The 17717-nt window shown below is 40.8% G+C and overlaps 1 protein-coding gene across 1 annotated transcript in view; it reads left to right on the top strand.

The window, feature by feature from the left end:
- The window catches only part of tgfbr3 (transforming growth factor, beta receptor III), an 80126-nt gene that overhangs the window by 18608 nt on the left and 43801 nt on the right, over positions 1-17717 (top strand). The window contains exon 3 of the mRNA XM_086225220.1: positions 5573-5760. Within this exon, the coding sequence (XP_086081346.1) occupies positions 5573-5760 (188 nt within the window). The remainder of the gene's footprint in view (positions 1-5572; positions 5761-17717) is intronic.

Here is a 17717-nt window from a genome sequence, read left to right as displayed (position 1 = left end):
GAATGTTGGAGTTGAATTCTGTTAGATTACAGCAACATACGTATGATGGATTGAGTAGTGCTTAATGCCCCAAGGTGGTGGTCTGGACCTCATTTTTTAGGTGTGTTGCCTTTTAGAGTATTTAGAGTTTCTTGAGTTTTGGGTTTACTGTTAACCTGGAGTTGCACCTTTAAAAATATCCCTGTCAAGCTCAAATGCATTTCACACCAGTTATAATAATAAAAGGGTATAATTTTTATATTCTTCATCTCAAAATTAATTCTTGATGTTGTAATGCCATTTCCATCACTGTTATTTGAACTGTCAGTCCATGTTTGATGCTAATTTCCCAAAATACATCTTGAAGAATTACTTGAGATGGAGAAGAAAAAGGAAGTAGGGAAAGGTAAACGCCAACTTACTTAAGATTATCATGGTCAGTTTTACTGCTTTCATTATCAACTTCAAACACAACAGCTTTTTCTTGTCCTGCTCCACAACAATAAATACATAGCTGCGACATAGTCATACTTAATAATACACAATAGACCTTCAAACTGAAGATTTAACCTGGACCTTTAAACTCAACTCTCAATTTTTGTTGTTTAAAAATGTTTTGGGAATATTTTCACAAGTATTAGGGAAAAAAGAGGGAACACCCAGACATGTCTTGACTGGCACACCACAGATGTGTAATACACACAGCATTTCTTTCAAGACCTTCTTCAAGCATATCATCATCTTGCATTACTACACAATATTTTGGCCAAGATGTTAACACACATAGGGCAGTAGTGATTGAAATGGAGTATTTATAACTATGTGTGTTTTTTTTTTAATTCTACTTTTTATATATGTATGTTATTAACTAAAGTATCAGCGACATATAGTGTTCCTTCATAGTCGCCATCAGTTTGAAGAGTATCCCCAAAAAAGGCCAAGTGGACTTTAAGGCATACTAATCGAACCTTATTGTCCTGATGAAAGTCCATGCTTGAAATGAATAAAGCAGAAAAAAGGGAGTGCAGAAGTATTTTATTCATTCTTAATTATGAAACTAATGTATAATAATGCCTACTGTGTCCTGAATCTAATGAAGATATTTCCGATGATTTATGAATGCAAGGGTAAGTGACAACATCATGAATATATGAGGTATGCCAGCTGCCAGAAAATAACCCACTGAGCTTTGTTACAACAAAGAAACATCAGCTTTGAGTGAATACAGCACAAAATTCTTCAGATGGACAGTTAATCATACCTCTGAGTTTCAAGACAGATGAGTTAAAGTTTATTTAAACTATTTAACTTTTTTCCAGTGTCACCTCTTTCCCCCCATAAAACAGTTCTATAAAGCCCAACATGCAATTTGTGTTAAAACTCCTCTGACACTTTAGTTTAATCACATTTATACTGTACATTTATACATTTCTTTACATTATATAATTCAAAAGGAGATAATCTGCACTTGATTTAAGTATTTCACATCCTATTTTATGTAGACTAGTCTTCCAGACGGAGTGAACAGCAGCTTCTCTCATCCCTCTTCTGTAGGCGTTTGGCCTGCCCAGTGAAAAGGCACGATAGCAGCAAGACAGGATGTACTCTCTCCTCCATCTATGGCTGAGAAAAGAAGAATGGCTTGAGAGGAAGGGAGACAGAGGCGGGGGAGAAAGTAGACAGACACGGTGACAAAAGACACCTGTGATAAGGGCAAAGTTTTAGTTTGTCTGTCCCTGGAGGTTGATGATGATGATTGCTAAAGCAGGGGATTACAACTTAGTTCATCATGATAGAAATCAGTAGTGAATGACTGATAAAGATCTATTATCAATGGATATATTGAAGATCCTAAGGATGTTTTTTTTTCATAGATTTTTATAATTATCTCAAGTATTGTGGTTCTACAGAGTAGTCCTGGTGTTAGAATCATACTCGCCATGCATGCTTCTCTGTGTGGAGTGACCCGCTGAATTTGCTTTCAAATGGCAAAGATTTTGGGTTGTCAATCGCTTTGTTACTGTTATGGCCAGACTGTGGCGCTAGACCCAAATGCAGGGACAAGAGCAAGCAGAACTTGATGCAACTTGCCATTTATTAATCAAAACAAAACAAAAACTAAACTGAGAAACTTAACAGAGGAACACTCCAAAGTCTGGGAGGCAAACCGGCAAGATCACCAGACAATGACAGAGCTTTAACACAAACTCTATTGATGACGCCAAAAAACAAAAAAACAACAACAACAAAAAAAAGCTAATTACAAAAGAAACAGGTGGAAGAGCACAAAGTCAAGGAAGCGCAGATTGGGCAAGAAACCTGAGGGCTGATTAACTGACAAGACACAGACAAGACTGTAAAAAGGCGAGAAACAGACAAAGACAGAAAATGTAAAGCTCATGAAGACAGGAGGGAAGAGCTTCAAAATAAAAAAGGAAGTGACTAGACTAATACTCTTTTCACACTGAAAAATGCATGTCAACGCGGGTTTTTGGACCTGCGTTTGCTCGGCATTAGGGTGCATTCAAGCCTCCAGAAGACCTGGGTCTGAACTGTGTTTTTGTCTCTCGTACGTCATCACGCTGACAACATCATCATTTCACATAAACGTGCACCGGAACACTGAGATGTAAACAAACGACAACATGGATGTCGCCGAGTCGAACGTTAGCGTTGTCGTTGCGTGCATTGCAGTGTTGTCTCTTTTGCAAAGCATACAAACTCGGTGCAGATTGGAAAATGTCCGAGGAGTTTTTGGCGAGTCTGGAAGGGAGCCGAAGAAGCTACAGTACAGGCGAAACCTGACAGGTGGCACAATGACAAAATCAGGATGCAACAGGAAGGTCGCATGAAACTTGAGACAACGCGGGTTGCCTTTTTCACACCGCAGGCGAGCTGAGCCTGTTTTTGGTACAGTGTGAAAGGGGTATAATCAACATCAAAGTATAAACAAGTAACAGAAGAAACACAAACTAAAAAAACAGTAACAAAACCATGAAATATCACCAAGACCAGAACTGCAAGATCAAACAGTCAGTACTACAAACTAAAACAAAAAAACAAAGCAAGAAGTTCATAACTAAAAGTGGGCAGGGGCCATATGTGAGCATGACAGTTCCATTCTCATGAACACAACATGTCAGGGTATCTCTTCAAACTTTCTCCAGACACACACATGCACGCATTCACACACGCGCGCACACACACACACACACATACACACTCATATGCTAATCTCAGCTGTTTTTGGCATTGAATGTTTTGATCAGTTTGCGTAAACTAGCCTCGCAATTTAGCTAGCTTTCGTATGCCATTGAGCAGCTAAAACTGGACAGATGGGCCTAAATCTCTGGATCTGCCTTATTTTTTCTGACGGGAAAAAAAACTGTCCTAACAGTGGTTAATCAAAATGAAACCAGGAGTATTGTGTTCCCTCTGAAAGTGACAACCATGATAATGATGTAATCGTAAATGTTTGCATGTTACATAGGATGTCCCTGTTCTAGAAATAATCAAGCAGCGCATCTTAGGGCTAGCTCTTTTATTGCTTTTGACCAATCTTGCCTTCTTAGTAGAAGCATGCTCCCAATAAGCATTCCAATGATCTTCCTGGGCTCGGAGTGAACTCAAGAGCAACAGGAGACAGCACAAAGTTCAGGCTGAGACGTCTGTAATAAGTTAAGGATTGTTTGTTGAGGGACAAATATGGTAATAATAAATCATCAGTGTTTTTCTCACAACAATGAGAGGGGAGTTATGCCATGCAGGATTTCTGGCTTTATGCTGATCTACCATAGGATAACATAATAACATAAGGATAACATAACATTTGCACAGCGAGGAAAGAAAACAATAGCTTTGTGTTCCGAGCAACAGAGAAAAGAAAAAAAACCTTTTCCCCCTTACTGTACCCCGTTGCTGAGGCACTGTTTTCTGATTCATTTTGGGGGGAATTTAACATTGAAATCTAACTGTCTTTCACCTAAATTATTTCCAAATGTTCCATCCGAATGCTATTGGCAGCCCTTGCATGTTTAGTATGATGTGTTTGAAATGTGAGTGGGCCTGGGCTGGCACAAGGCTGTAGGCTAAAACACAAGGTCAGACCCCTGAGAAGAAAAAAAAACCTGGCCACAGACATTCGCATAGTATACAAAACTTTCTAATGGGAAAGAGCTGTTTGGAACCCCTCTCAAACCTCAGCGCTGTGCCCCCTGACTTTTGTGCATTTTTGTGTATATACAGGTTACGCCCTAAATGTGGTTAAGTGGGTCATACATATGTAACATCTTAGGAAAATTTGCAGTAAAAGATGATCTCAGGCTGTCATGTAGCTTATGAACCACCTCAGAGGCTTGAGGCTGATGAAAAGGATGTGTCATGTTGTTCAAGAGCAAATGCCAAAGTTAAGTACAATCCTGTAAACATAAATGAATCTGCAAAGTCAAGTAGGCCAGATATCCACAGATCACTAAGCTGTTACAGCTGACTGTGCAGTAGACAAAAGACAGAAAGACATATAAAAGGCTGGGCGTCAATGCATTTACACCCTGCTGAGTGCTGATCTGCTAGACCAACTGAATTCAGTCACTCAGTATGTTTACATGATGGTAGAAAATGTTGAATTATTGTTTTAACTCGACTAAATCTGGACTTTGTAAAAAATATTCGTTTGACTGAAATTGTACTTTTGGTCGTTGGCCTGACGCTTGCAGTTGAAATTGATCAACTGCTGTTGTAGTATTTAACCCAGAAGTCAATCAGAAAACAGTCAAGGGGTTTAAACCATGGTGAAATTATGGTGAGCACAACGCAAAAGAGAGTGGTCTAATTAGAGGTTAAAAGGAAACACCTCCACTTACAGTTGCCCTTTTTAGAACTCTTTGCAACCGTGTGTTGCTCATTTGTTCAGTTTTGTGACGTCTTGACAATAATCCTACCCCAGATGTTTTGACTGTTCATTGAGTCACCCTTTCCAGTGCAACATATAGAGGATTGGACAGTGAGCAGGATTCTCACTGGAGACTGCGGTGTTCAATTTTTCACTTCAAATTAGCAAGTAGCTTCTTACGTCCCCAAGGTAACAATGTGGACAAGGGTTGGTTCTCCTGATAAGTGATTCTAGGAGCTAACATTTGACATTCAAAGGAAATAATAGATGGTTAAAATTGCCTTAAGAATATAACCCTCTTACACATGGCTCAGCCTACAGAAGATCAGACCCAACCCATTGTTAGAAAGAGAGAGGACTAAAGTACAAAAGTACACATTTTTTCTTAGTTATTGTTTTTAGTTTTTAGGTGGTACATTTTCAACATTTTCCTCTCGTAAAATGATTTTCAATTATACATATTTAAAAAAAAAATCAGTGAGTGCCTAAATAAGGAGTATGCAATTAACAAATTGTTTTTTAATAAATGGAAGAATAGGGGTTTCTTTGTCTGCTGATACATCATTATGGCTGTTGATTTTTATTTTGTTTATTAAGTGCTCATATGTAATTTGTGTGAAAGCCACCATCATGTTTGACAGCATTTCAATCCTGCTCAGACTGAAGCATTTTTACTGAAATGTTAAATTTTCTTTACTGCAGGGCCATTATTTCGCAGCCCCTGTGAATTGCTGCCAGTGGGCACTGGACACCCAGTGCAGGCCATGTTGAAGAGCTTCACCGCCCTGTCAGGTTGTGCAAGCAGGGGCACCAGCAACCTCCCCCAGGAGGTCCACATCATCAATCTGAGAGGACACACCCCGGAGGGACCTGATCACAGCCCAGCAGAAGTGAGTCATGCCTACTAAATGAAACTAACTTGAGTTATATACTCTACAGTCGTAATTAACTGTGTAAATCTAGTCAGGTTTTGTGTTTGTACCCTAACAGTACCTCATCAATTATAAGAAGTAATTGAAGTCTCAATATTGCAGTATATGCTGACAGCTCAAATAGGTTTGTCAACATTTCCTTAGATGACATCCCTGTGATTGCTGATCAGCCTTGCATTCAGAGTTACAGATAACACATACTCCAGCACACGCATTTTTGGCCTGATTGTCTTATACCTTGCTGAAGCAGGAGTGCCCCCACCCCCCACTGTCCTGCACTGACATTGCTCTCGTCCTGGCACTGAACACGCTTATGTCATTACATGCTGTATGAGCCTGATATTTTGTCGGGAATCCTTTTGATCGGATTATGTATTTCATCACAGGAGCAGGAGTGGGACGTGCTAGGCTGTACTTAAAACACTGTGATCCCAGGGCTGTGAGTGACATGAGCATAGCAAGGGTTGTTGCAGTCAATTATCCCTGTAATCAACTGGAACGGCTACACTGACCACAATTGTTGCATGAGACAAGTGCATGACCGTGTGATGGATCTCAATTTTTTTGCTTTCGGCCCATTTTTCCTTCCTTGTCATGTGACAATGTGGCCCTCCAGGCATTATGAATGACAGACTCCATACTACTCAGCTTGTGCTGAACAAATGGTGCCTTTTTTGCAGCCCAAAAATCAATCTCCACCACAAAGGTTGACAAGTTTGTATACTAAACTGTATATGGGTCGTGTCATCAAACAGGAACATTGCTTGCTTTATATATACGGACAATTTACCATTGCATCTGATGGAGTGTGCTGCAACACACCTGGTGATTGTTGATGTTAGGTGCTTGTACTTGTGCCCTGCTGAAATCCGCCTCCTCCAACCAATCCAGGACCAGGGAAGCATGTCATGCTTGGACTGCTGTGACTGGTGACCAATAGGCCACATGATAGAGATCTAGGAAACATGTTAATATTAGTTGTGGACAGTCACAAAAGCATCTTTCTGTTCTCTTTGCTATTTACTTAGCATTTCCAACCACATTGTTTGTTTTGAGCAAATGTCTTGGTACTCTCATTTAAACTGTGGTGTCAGCACTCCTTGTCTTCAGGGGTCATGCTGCAAATTGAATGGCACGTCTCCTCAAAGTCAGCCATAGTTGTGGGATGAATCATAGGCCTATGGCCTTCAAAAACGCTGTGTCTGGATTTTAGACTGGCCCAAGATCCCATCCCCCTTAGACACACTGGAGTGAAACACATGTATGGACTTGCCATTGCAATTTTGCTGCCTAAACTGCCAAACACAGAAGAACACAGTGTGAGTTTGCTGCATCAGCAGGCAAATCAGGACAACTCAGGTTTCAGAGATTTGTGAACTTACAAAGGAGAAGGATTTAATCTGTCATGTACACACCACTTAATTAAATTTCAAGGATTTGAAGCTTCACACATTTATACATATTTGGGAGGATGTAATCTAGACTGTGCAATATTTTGTCTCTGACACTGATTCACACTTAGTCGGACAGTGTGAAGAGGTAAATTAGGACCTGTATGGAACAGTTTAAAAGTATTTCCCACTGCATGATAGAAATGATTTACAGCCAGAGTAGAGTATTCCAATGCCTCTGTGGCTGTAGGCATTATGTTTGTCTGTCCAACCATTCTTCCCATTTTTGTGTAAGCAACACCTTAGGCCTACCTTGCCTTGAGAAAGGGCTGCTGAATGAATGAAATATTTTTGAAATCGCAATAACGAGGCTGATTGATACTCTAAATTGACCGTAGGCGTGGCTGTGAGTGTGAATGGTTGTCTGTCTCTATGTGTTGGCCCTGTGATGGACTGGTGACCTGTCCAGGGTGAACCCTGCCTCTCACCTGAAGGCTGTTGGGATAGGCTCCACCCCCCCGTGACCCTTAACAGGATAAGTGGTAGAAAATTGATGGATGGATGGACGCAATATGGGTGAGTGCAGTATCCAAATGTGTAAGCTGTAATTTTTCATCAAGGTAAAATGTGTCACAACATACCATCTTAAATAGAGAACTGAGGTGCAGACAGTCCTATTCTCAGAACATTATTTTTTTAAGACCCCAGCACAACCCACATACTGTTTTGTTAAAAGTTTAGTTTGGCTTAGTTTATTTCATTTATTGACAAAAGAAAACATCCATCCATTTTCTTCCACTTATTCCTGTAAAGGGTCGCGGGGGGGCTGGAGCCTAGGGATGCCTGGAGGGATGCCTGCGGCGAAAGGCTTAGGGTTCACCCTGGACAGGTCACCAGTCCATCGCAGGGCCAACACATAGAGACAGACAACCATTCACACTCACATTCATACCTACGGTCAATTTAGAGTATCAATCAGCCTCGTTCCCTCTTGATGTCTTTGGACTGTGGAGGAAGCTGGAGTACCAGAGAGAACCCACACAGGAACAGGGAGAACATGGAGACTCAACACAGAAAGATCCTGAGCTGAGCCGGGGGTCGAACTCAGAACTTTCTTGCTGTGAGGGGACAGTGCTGACCACTGCACCACCGTGGCGCCTTCAAAAGAAAACAATGTAATATAAACAAAAGTTGCCAGATCATGAATGAAAGGGAGCAGAAAGAGGAAAAGTCGTGTTCTTATCTTATCTTGTTCCCCTTCATGAAATCAATTCACAATGAGCATAATATCAAACACAAAAATTCAAACATTATTATTGCCACTAAAATCACAAGTCACATTGCAATCACAACAAAATTATCACAATATAATCTTTGTTTCTTGTTTTTTGTTCGTGTGTGTTCAGGATGAACAAAATAGAGGTGAAATGTTACTTTTCTAATTCTTTAAATGTGCAATTTGTAACATCTGAAATGCTCCAGGCTTCATATTTCATAGTAAGGGGCATTTTATGACCAGAAAATTTGTGTATCCATCCCTTTTGTAAGAAACCAAGAAATGCTAACTTCCTTGGCATGAGCTGAGGGTGAAACTATGAACATTCTAACACTGGCCTACCTGGTCATGAGCTTTCAATAGTAATGACATTTTTTTTCTCCACATTTTCTTAATTTTCCTGCCATGGCAGAGTTTTCCAGAGAGATAGTTGACTTTTTCATGCTACAATGACAACAGCAAGGGGATGATTCTTGTTTCACCAGAATTCCATTGTATTTAACAACTGGATTTACACATTGTAATTAATATGGCGTCATACTGTAGTCAGTGTTTTTTTAATGGCTGCATGATGGAAGACCACACACGTTTACCGTTGAAATAATTGGTTAGGAAATGATGACAGGAAACAACGGTTATTGTTTTTAAAGGACTTTCTTCTTTTAAATTGAGACGAGGGGGATTAAGGGATTTTTTTTGCAACTGATAATTGCAAAAACCAAATTTCAAGCAAAGTTTGTGTAATGCTCCTAAAAGTTGAACTGTTTTTTGTCATATCACTAGAAAACCTTTGATGCATGGCTTCCATGTGGAGAATCTATCTTTACTTAATTCAAAACATGTGCTGCTCTTCATGCGCTGTACTCTTTGCTGACTACTGGAGTGTCCTCTGCAGTCAATCGTCCTCCCAAGTGAGAGGTGTTTTTTTGGTGCTTGATCTAGCCACAGATATATATGATTAAATACACACATATTCTCACAAAATGAAGGTAACTGGATTTTGTCCTCTCCTGCTGTCAGATAAGATGCTCTGCTTCGGATCAACTTGGTATCTTCGTGAAGGAAAGAGTATTTTTTACTTATTAGGACTTAAAGCAGAAAGATGGATGAATGGGATGTGGTGATGCGTCTCCTGTGTGACCAAGTGGGAACTTCTGCAGTGGAGGCATGCATCCAGTTGTGCTCTCAGCCTTGGCTGAACAAAAGTCACAGTTGTGATTTCGTGACCCTGTTGAGACTAAGTCTGTGACCGAGGTTACTGATTGTGATTAGATAAGATCTACTAGAGGGCACTTGGACACTCTGACCACATAGGCTCCGGCCATTCATGGGCTGGCCATCTGGGTCATGTGCTTAAGTTTAACCTTCAACAGAACTGTGTTGGTGGGCACACAGTGCTCCAGACTGTGGCCTCGTTGATACAATCTGTCCCAGATTTTTCGTGACTGGGAGATGTGATAATCCATGGGATATGCATACCACACGGCCCAGTGGAAAAAGGAATTACATGTTAATGGAGATCTTGAAGTGTTTGACTCTGAAAAGGCTAATACATCCACACTTGAAACTCATTCCCAATTATGAAACAAATTGAAAGTCAGCAAATTTAGAAGCAAATCAAAGCATGTTGTGTCTGTTCGAATTCCATGAAAGCAGGCTGTTTGAAACTCCACCACCCTTTCACCAAAGAAAAAGAGAAAAAAACAAAATTTGAAATTGACACCATCACCACCTTCAGACTTGCTCCTGTGTGGTGAACAGTAGAATTCCATAGTCACAGTACATTTGACTCCCATGACATGCATAGTTTAATGGTGAAATAAGAATCAAAACACCCACATAAACCTCTTAAGCTGTATAATCGATTTCTTCTCCGTCCACTTTAATAACCACAGTATGCAAAGCACTCATAGCTTTTCAAAAACATAGTACCGGTAATATATGCAGCTTCGCTGGTGTGTTTTGAGCCGTTAGGCTAGCTGATGTGTTTAGCTCAAGATTCTTGGCTTGGCACTGTCCTCATAACCAGCTGTTCATCACACATTGCTCCATGAGTCTGCATACATTTGTTGAAATGGTATTTGTGGTTGAAAACCTGTCACTTCCATTGTAAGTCTATAAATTTAAATAGGATGCTTTGGGGAAACGGGCCTTTAACCTATCAAGCGATGGTAAGTATATCAGTGAAGGTAATCAATGCAGACTTTAAGTTCAACTCAAGCCAGTGTTGGAGCCCCCTGGCTTGAACCCTCTTAGGTTGTCAGGTTTGGAAGATTGCAGATTGATTTCACTATAAGTAATTGGTCTTTTCCCCAATTTGTTTTGGCATGTATATACTTTGCTTGTTTTGCAAGTCAGCAGAGATGTGTCTGCTCCGTCTGTGATATGTGCACTTTTTGAACTCTCCTCTTCACCTCTCCTCATGGGGGAGTAAGTATGTCTGGGCCTTAGAACAGAGTGTGTATTTGCGTGTTTAGAGCGACAGCCTGCAGTACATAAGCTGCTGTGCTGGAAGGCTTGTCTGCTGGAGAGAACACAATGTGCCACAGTGATTCCTTTACCAGGTAGGGGAATACAGTTGCTACTGCACACTGTCTTCAGGACCTATTTCAGACAAGGGGGATTTATACACTCACAGCCACATAAACACATCCTGCAGCTGCAATGTGTGCGGCCTGCTTCACGTCGCATTCACATCCGTGTGACAGGGTCGTGGCTTGCAGTTTGTCCATATTTTCAGTGAAGACGTGAGAGCAATGAATTGTTTCCTGCCTGCACCAGGGAGCCCATTTGGTACGGGTATTAACTGAGGGGTATGAACTGCTATCCACGGTCAGAAATGCACAGCTGGACTTGACTCAGAATACACACTTTGGCTCCTGGCCAAACTCCACACCAAAGCTGACTTATTAACTGCAACAGAAAACCTCAGCAGTTTCGGCGCATGGTGCTTCGTCGAAGATTTACAGAGCTTGGAGTCACCGATGGAATAACTCACCAGAGGGCCAAAATATGCTCAACATGCATTCAAGAAGCCTAAAATACCTTCAATAATGTTCTGAAGTCATGTATAAGCCATGTGTTCAACCTGCTGTGATCACCGCTAAGCCTGGATCTCATTGGAGTAATAGAATAACATAATGATTGTTTATAACTTATACAGGTCTATTCATTTTAAGCCTACAATTAACCCCCCCTTCCCAAAATGTTGAAAATAGTAAAACCCGTGTTGCTCATATCCCTAGTATGCAAATGAACAAAGCTGAAGTCTCCTCCATGTTGTCTTCATGTCTCTTTTCCTCATGCTAAAACAAATCTGATCAGCCTGTCTCCCACGATGTGAAACAAAGCCAACAGACGACTGAGCATAGAGGAAGTGCAATAGCAACAGTGTTCTGTTACTAACTGGCCTTGGCGGGCAATGGGCCCAGTGCACTCTGGATATTGAAGGTTAATTGCCTTTTGAGCAAAAGGGCATACTACAGCCCTTTTGCTTGTGCCTGTCTACCGAATAGACTGTCCAGTTCTATGAAAAGACCATCATTCCAGCGGTGAAATACTCTTTGAAAGTTTAAGATTTATTTTAGTGCCGTTTCAAAGGGTTACTTGCTGACTCATATTTTTTAGGTTTGATGACAGTCAAATGACAGATTTTAACAGAGATATGTTGTAAGACAAACTGAAGTTTTTAATCTGGGAAATATCCATCAAGAATTGATGGACCTCTTTTCTGGACTCATATATTGGTAGTTAGAGGAAATGTGACGTTTCCAGATGATAAGTTATTCTTTGTCTGGTTATTTTGAACAAGAGTTCACAATAAGCAAGGGACATTGGTTGACCAGAAAATGGTGCAATGTAGTCTCTTTTACAACCAGAAATTATGTATATCCCAGCAAAATGCTCTTAAAATATCATATTGCAAAACTTATCATTCTTTGGTCTATGAGTTTTGCAGTGGACTGTTTGTTTCACTCTCTTTTTCTCTTTCTATAAAATGACCAACTGTCTCGTCTGAACAATATCTTTTTTCCTCACAAATGCTATTCACATTTGTCTGAAATGAAGGGTGATGATTTCTTCAGCTTCAGTAGTCCTGATCAAAGTAACAGAAGCCCCTTTCCTCTGTAATACCCTCGTGTGTCTTTAGAGGAGAGAACAGCCAGACTGTAAGGGCTGCATCCTGGAGTAGGACTAGTAAAGTGTTTGGCAAGTCATTGGTTGGTCTGTCCGTGTTGCGCTGGGCCAAAATATGTCAGAGGGCAATGATTTCTTCAGAATAATAATTTCACATTTAATCAAATTTTGACAAAATTCAACATCGCTTTAAGAGGCAGATCTAATCTCGCCGAGTAAGAGCACAAATGAGAAAAACAGGCAAGTCTGGCTGATCACATTTCACCCGAGCGGAATATCTTTTCATGTGTTGACTGCTGACCTGAAGGTGTTTTGCCACTTTTACCTTTACCAAAACAATGTCGTCACCCCTAAGTTGTTATTTCTGTTACTCCTCCAGTGGTAAGATTGCAAAGGTATCAGGTTTTCACGATTATTCATACGCTCCCTCTGTTACACGCCAATCCACATTTGTGTTGTCGTACAGCCTAGCAATATGGAAACCTCCTGCAAAAATGCATTGCACAAAACAAAAAACACCAAAAAGGGGCTTGCCTGGGCATACCGCTGTGGAGAAAATAAACAAAAATGGCTGGTGATATCACAAGTCAGCCATCTTTGTCTAATCAGTTTATGAGCAGCAAACATCAAACCTCCGGCCACTGGCTCTGAATCAGCGTGAGGCAGAGCAGATGATTGTTTAATCAGCTGGAATTTGTTGATATCTTTTACTTTGTGTGTGTGTGTGTGTGTGTGTGTGTGTGTGTGTGTGTGTGTGTGTGTGTGTGTGTGTGTGTGTGTGGCTGAAGGAGCAAACAGAGTACAAACAGCTGGCGAGAGCTCTGTATCAGTTATAAGTCAAGCTCACACCCACAAGATAATCTGCTCACACAAAGCCAGCAACGTTTTGGTTTTAACTTTGCTCTGGAACTTTTGCATGTCATTGTACCACTTTATAATGTCATGCAGTTTTTGCAGTTCACTTCATGCATCACTAGCTCACATAACCTGTCCCATTTCCGTTGATTGTGGGGATAATAAAAGTAGATCATTTTGAGACTCTCAGAAACAGGTAGTCCAGTTAGTTTGCGTTGCTACTGGCTGTTGGTGGATAGTCCATCCAAACCCTACATTTCACATGTTTCTCACTTGTGCATCAACACCAGTCTTTGCTCCCTCTGGTAGTCACTCAATCATTTGTTTTTTTAGTACCTCTATTTTGGTCGCTCAGAGTTGAGTTATTAGTTTAACTTTGTACCTGCCCACTTCAACTTGTAAGCGATTATTTTGACTGTCATCACTGCTACTTTCTTCTTGTATGTCAGCTTTATACAACACATTGACAAAGTTGAACATCTAGATACACGGGCTAACACGGTCCCTAGCTTATAGCCAATACGGATTTTAAATAAATATAAAGGAAAAGACTCTGAGCAAACAATTAGGGTACATTTCTTCTTTTTTGATGTGTAGCCCCCTAGCCTGCTTGGCTGTTCTAAGTACAAGTGTACAAGTTGTATTCCGCTCACTTTAATCTCGGTTCATTCTCATGACCCTCTCCTGCGTGTCCTGCCATTCTGCCCTATCACTCAAAAGATGGCTATCCAGAGGTTCCGCCTCGCTTGAGGTCTTTTTAGTCTGTTCTTATTTTGTTTTGTGTTTTGGCAGTTGTGATGTGTTGAGGGGAGTGCAGACTGATTACAATCAGGCACCAGGTAGCATCCCCATCAAGCTCAAATATGTGGGTGGTGCTGATAAGAGCGGTCACCAGGTTTTGTTCTTTCCCCTTCCTCACCACTGAGCTCCTTAGCCCCAGCTCCCTCTCCTCCGTACACCCTCAGTGATCCAGAAAGAACCAAGATCCAGACAGACAAGACACACGCACAAACACACACACATCAGATAGCAAAGTATGAGTGGTTCCAGGCAGTGCGCCTTTTTTGAAAAAAAATTCCTGCAGCCTTTGTTTTCAACTTAAAAGACAGACATTTGCAGCAGTTTGCCCAATTTAGAATTTTTTGTTGTTGTTTAAAGGTCCCATGTATTGGAAAGTACATAATTTGAGTTTTTTTTTTAGTTTTTAATACTGCATCCCTTTGTTAATTATGAATTTAATTCATGTTTAACCTCTGCAGGAGATATCTGAGCCATTGGGGAATTTCTGCATTGTTTGCCAATGAGGGGCTGTTTTTGACAGAAGTGCTAACCACAGCTAGCATGCTGGCAATTCGCCTTACCAGCCGGGCCTCTCTGCTCACCTCTTCTTACATTGGTGAATCATGTTGAGGTTATGGCTGGCTGGAATGTCTAAAGTGGTTATACATCACATGTGAGATCCTGCGAGCTGGGTGTAGTTTTTTTATTGTTTATATCACAGTTCTTCAACTATCCCCTAATTGGTTCATGCTAGCTGACCAGTATCACTCGAGAGTGACATCAAATGCTGTGATTGGGTACAAATGAGGACTCCCTGCTCAGCAACGCCTGTCATGGGAAATAGCTGCAATAGGAACCTGAACTGAATAAGGTATAGTGACACTAAGTACAATTCAGTTTGTGAGGTTACAGTCTGTGCTACCAGTTGATGTAGACACCACTCAATTTCCTTTGTTGGGGATTGCGAGTTCAGATCCGAGCCAGATAAAGTACCTGAACCCATACATTGGCTTATTCTTTCAAAAGAGATAAACCGGAATCATCCCATAGAGAAGACTAACTTCGGAGTGCTATTGTTCGTCTTTTGTAACCGTTGTTTCCTTGTTATCAGATTTTACCAAGTGTTTGTCAGACACAATGGTGACAATCAAATCTTAATCAATCATCTTCCTTTATAGCGGTGTCAGGAACTCCCAGGATGTCACCGTTTTTGGGAGATATGGTTCTGTAATGGAATGGGCTTTTTGTTTTAGGAAAGGATTCAGGTTTCTCCCCCTCTACTGGTGTGAGCCTGTTGTCGATTTGTCGGGCCTGTTCCTGCCACCATTACAATTCAACGTTGTTCAGTTCAGGCTACATGCTAAATGAAACATAGTGTCTTAACTTGATTGCTTTACACACTTGACAGTTTTTGGAGGACAACTACATGCAGACGGAATCTAATTGACATTACAACTAAGTGCATTTTATACATATGGCCCAACAGAGTACATTTATTAAAGCCATAATGATAAATATGTGATGATCCAGCATTTGATTTTTCCACACACCTCTGTAATAATAGCATTACCATGGCTTTACTGAAAACACAATCCTCCCACAGTCCCTCCCTAACGTAGTGTTTCTACTGGATACATGTAGACATAAAGAACAACATTATTGTTATTGAGGCACTGCACGGTATTTTTTATATCATGGAATACATTGTTTTTCATGTTGATTATTATTTCCTGGGAGGGAGAGAGTGTTCCAGCAGTACATTAGCCTGTTTTTTGGCTAATTAAAGGATGTTTTGGGTTTTCTCTGAATCATCAGGCACTTAATTAGCTCTGTCAATAAAGGAAACTCCCTTTTCCTGCAGGGACTCTGAATCACGGTGAACAATATTTGACTGTAAAAGTATCATGTTACAGTATTAACGGACAGTGTTTTGAAGCACACAAAAGTAGTTTAAGTGGACTGAATGATCATGAAATTACAACCACATGTTAAGACAGGACAAACAAATAGCCATTACAATAACAGTGTCAAAGGCTTCAGTTGTCTCTGAATCTAGCCGTGTGGTGTAGGACAACAAAGGCTGGTGTATGACTTATCACTTGTGTTTGTACTCAGTTGGAGGCTGTTTGTTTTTGCAGCTCATTTAGGGTTCTTGAGTTGAAGCCGTATTTTTTACCATTTCAGTTGTGTACACATGCCACCACCACTAATGGTATGCTGTGCTCAGTGACTAGCATAGCTTCTACTGCTTACAGCTGTCGTCCCTTGTGGAGAATTCAATTTCAGTAATGTGATAGGTCTAGACAAGGCTCCATCCCTGGCTGCTGGTAAATGCTTCCCCTAACTGCAATGGACTCTGGACTGCCAAATCCTAGTACCAGCTTCCCGATAACCATTTGGGTGTGGCTCTTTCTGAAGGTGGCTGCATCAGGGACAAGTCAGTGCCACTTGATCCTTGTGAACACCATTTGAGATACTTTGATTCCTGGTCCTTCTGTACCTCTTCTTTCCACACCCTGGCAGTGTGACAAGCTCTGTTGCAATGTGCATCAGTCTTGGCTAACGATGGCAGCTCCAGTGGAATAAGAAGCAAGCCAGCTGCCGATGAGTCCTCAAGCAACCCATCTCTGGTTAATCCTGACTTAGATGAGTTTACTTGCTAAATCTTGAATAACAGCAGATAATTACAGCAGATAATTACCACCATTTTCCCCCTTTTTGCTTCTCAGTGCCTCTTGGCACTTTGATTCCTTCGTGCTTTGCTCATGCCTGTTTTCAGGTGACTCACGTCTTCTGGAAATGTTTCTGTCTGGATTTCAAATCCCTAGTATTTTACAACTCTCTCCCTTATTCTCCATTTTCCAAAGCCTAGCCAGGTATGATTCTATCTTGGTTGTTTTTTTCGATGCACAGGTTTTTTCCAGAATCCAAGTCTGGACTGAGGGGGGAAGCAAATATGTAAAAAGAGAGACGGAGACAGTTGCGAGTGTCTGATCTGTTTGTTTGGATCACCATACAGTTTGCATCATCTATGCGTGTTGAGTAATTTATTCCATTTTCATCTCTCCAAGGGACTTTTTAATGATTATTGCAGCACTTTCATGGACCACATCACTAAACACTCTCATTTGCGTTCCTTTCCTTTAGGGCCTACATCTATGGAGGATGGATAATTAGGCTTTGATCCTTCATGCTCATTCTGTATACGCTGACACTGTCGCTTTCTAATTACATGGTTTTATTTAGTATCACAGTGACAAGTCTTTCAGCTGAAAGCATTTGTCAAAAGACAAAAACATCACAGGTTCCATTAATGTCAAGGAAGAAAGAAGTTTGAGGGATCTTCTCGCCTATTAAGTGTTAAATATTTTTAAGATTTAAAACTTTTGAGACCAGTACTATGTTTCCAATAACAATGTATGGTGTCCATTTGTTAAGGGGCTTAAAATGCACATTTCCAGAAAGTTGCGGCATCT

The sequence above is a fragment of the Aulostomus chinensis genome, chromosome 14 (assembly GCF_037954235.1).
Source record: "Aulostomus chinensis isolate RoL2024-O1b breed Wild chromosome 14, RoL_Achi_v1.0, whole genome shotgun sequence".
NCBI lineage: Eukaryota > Metazoa > Chordata > Actinopteri > Syngnathiformes > Aulostomidae > Aulostomus > Aulostomus chinensis.
The sequence above is the reverse complement of the archived record's forward strand: the minus strand, read 5'-3'. Positions and strand labels throughout refer to the sequence as shown.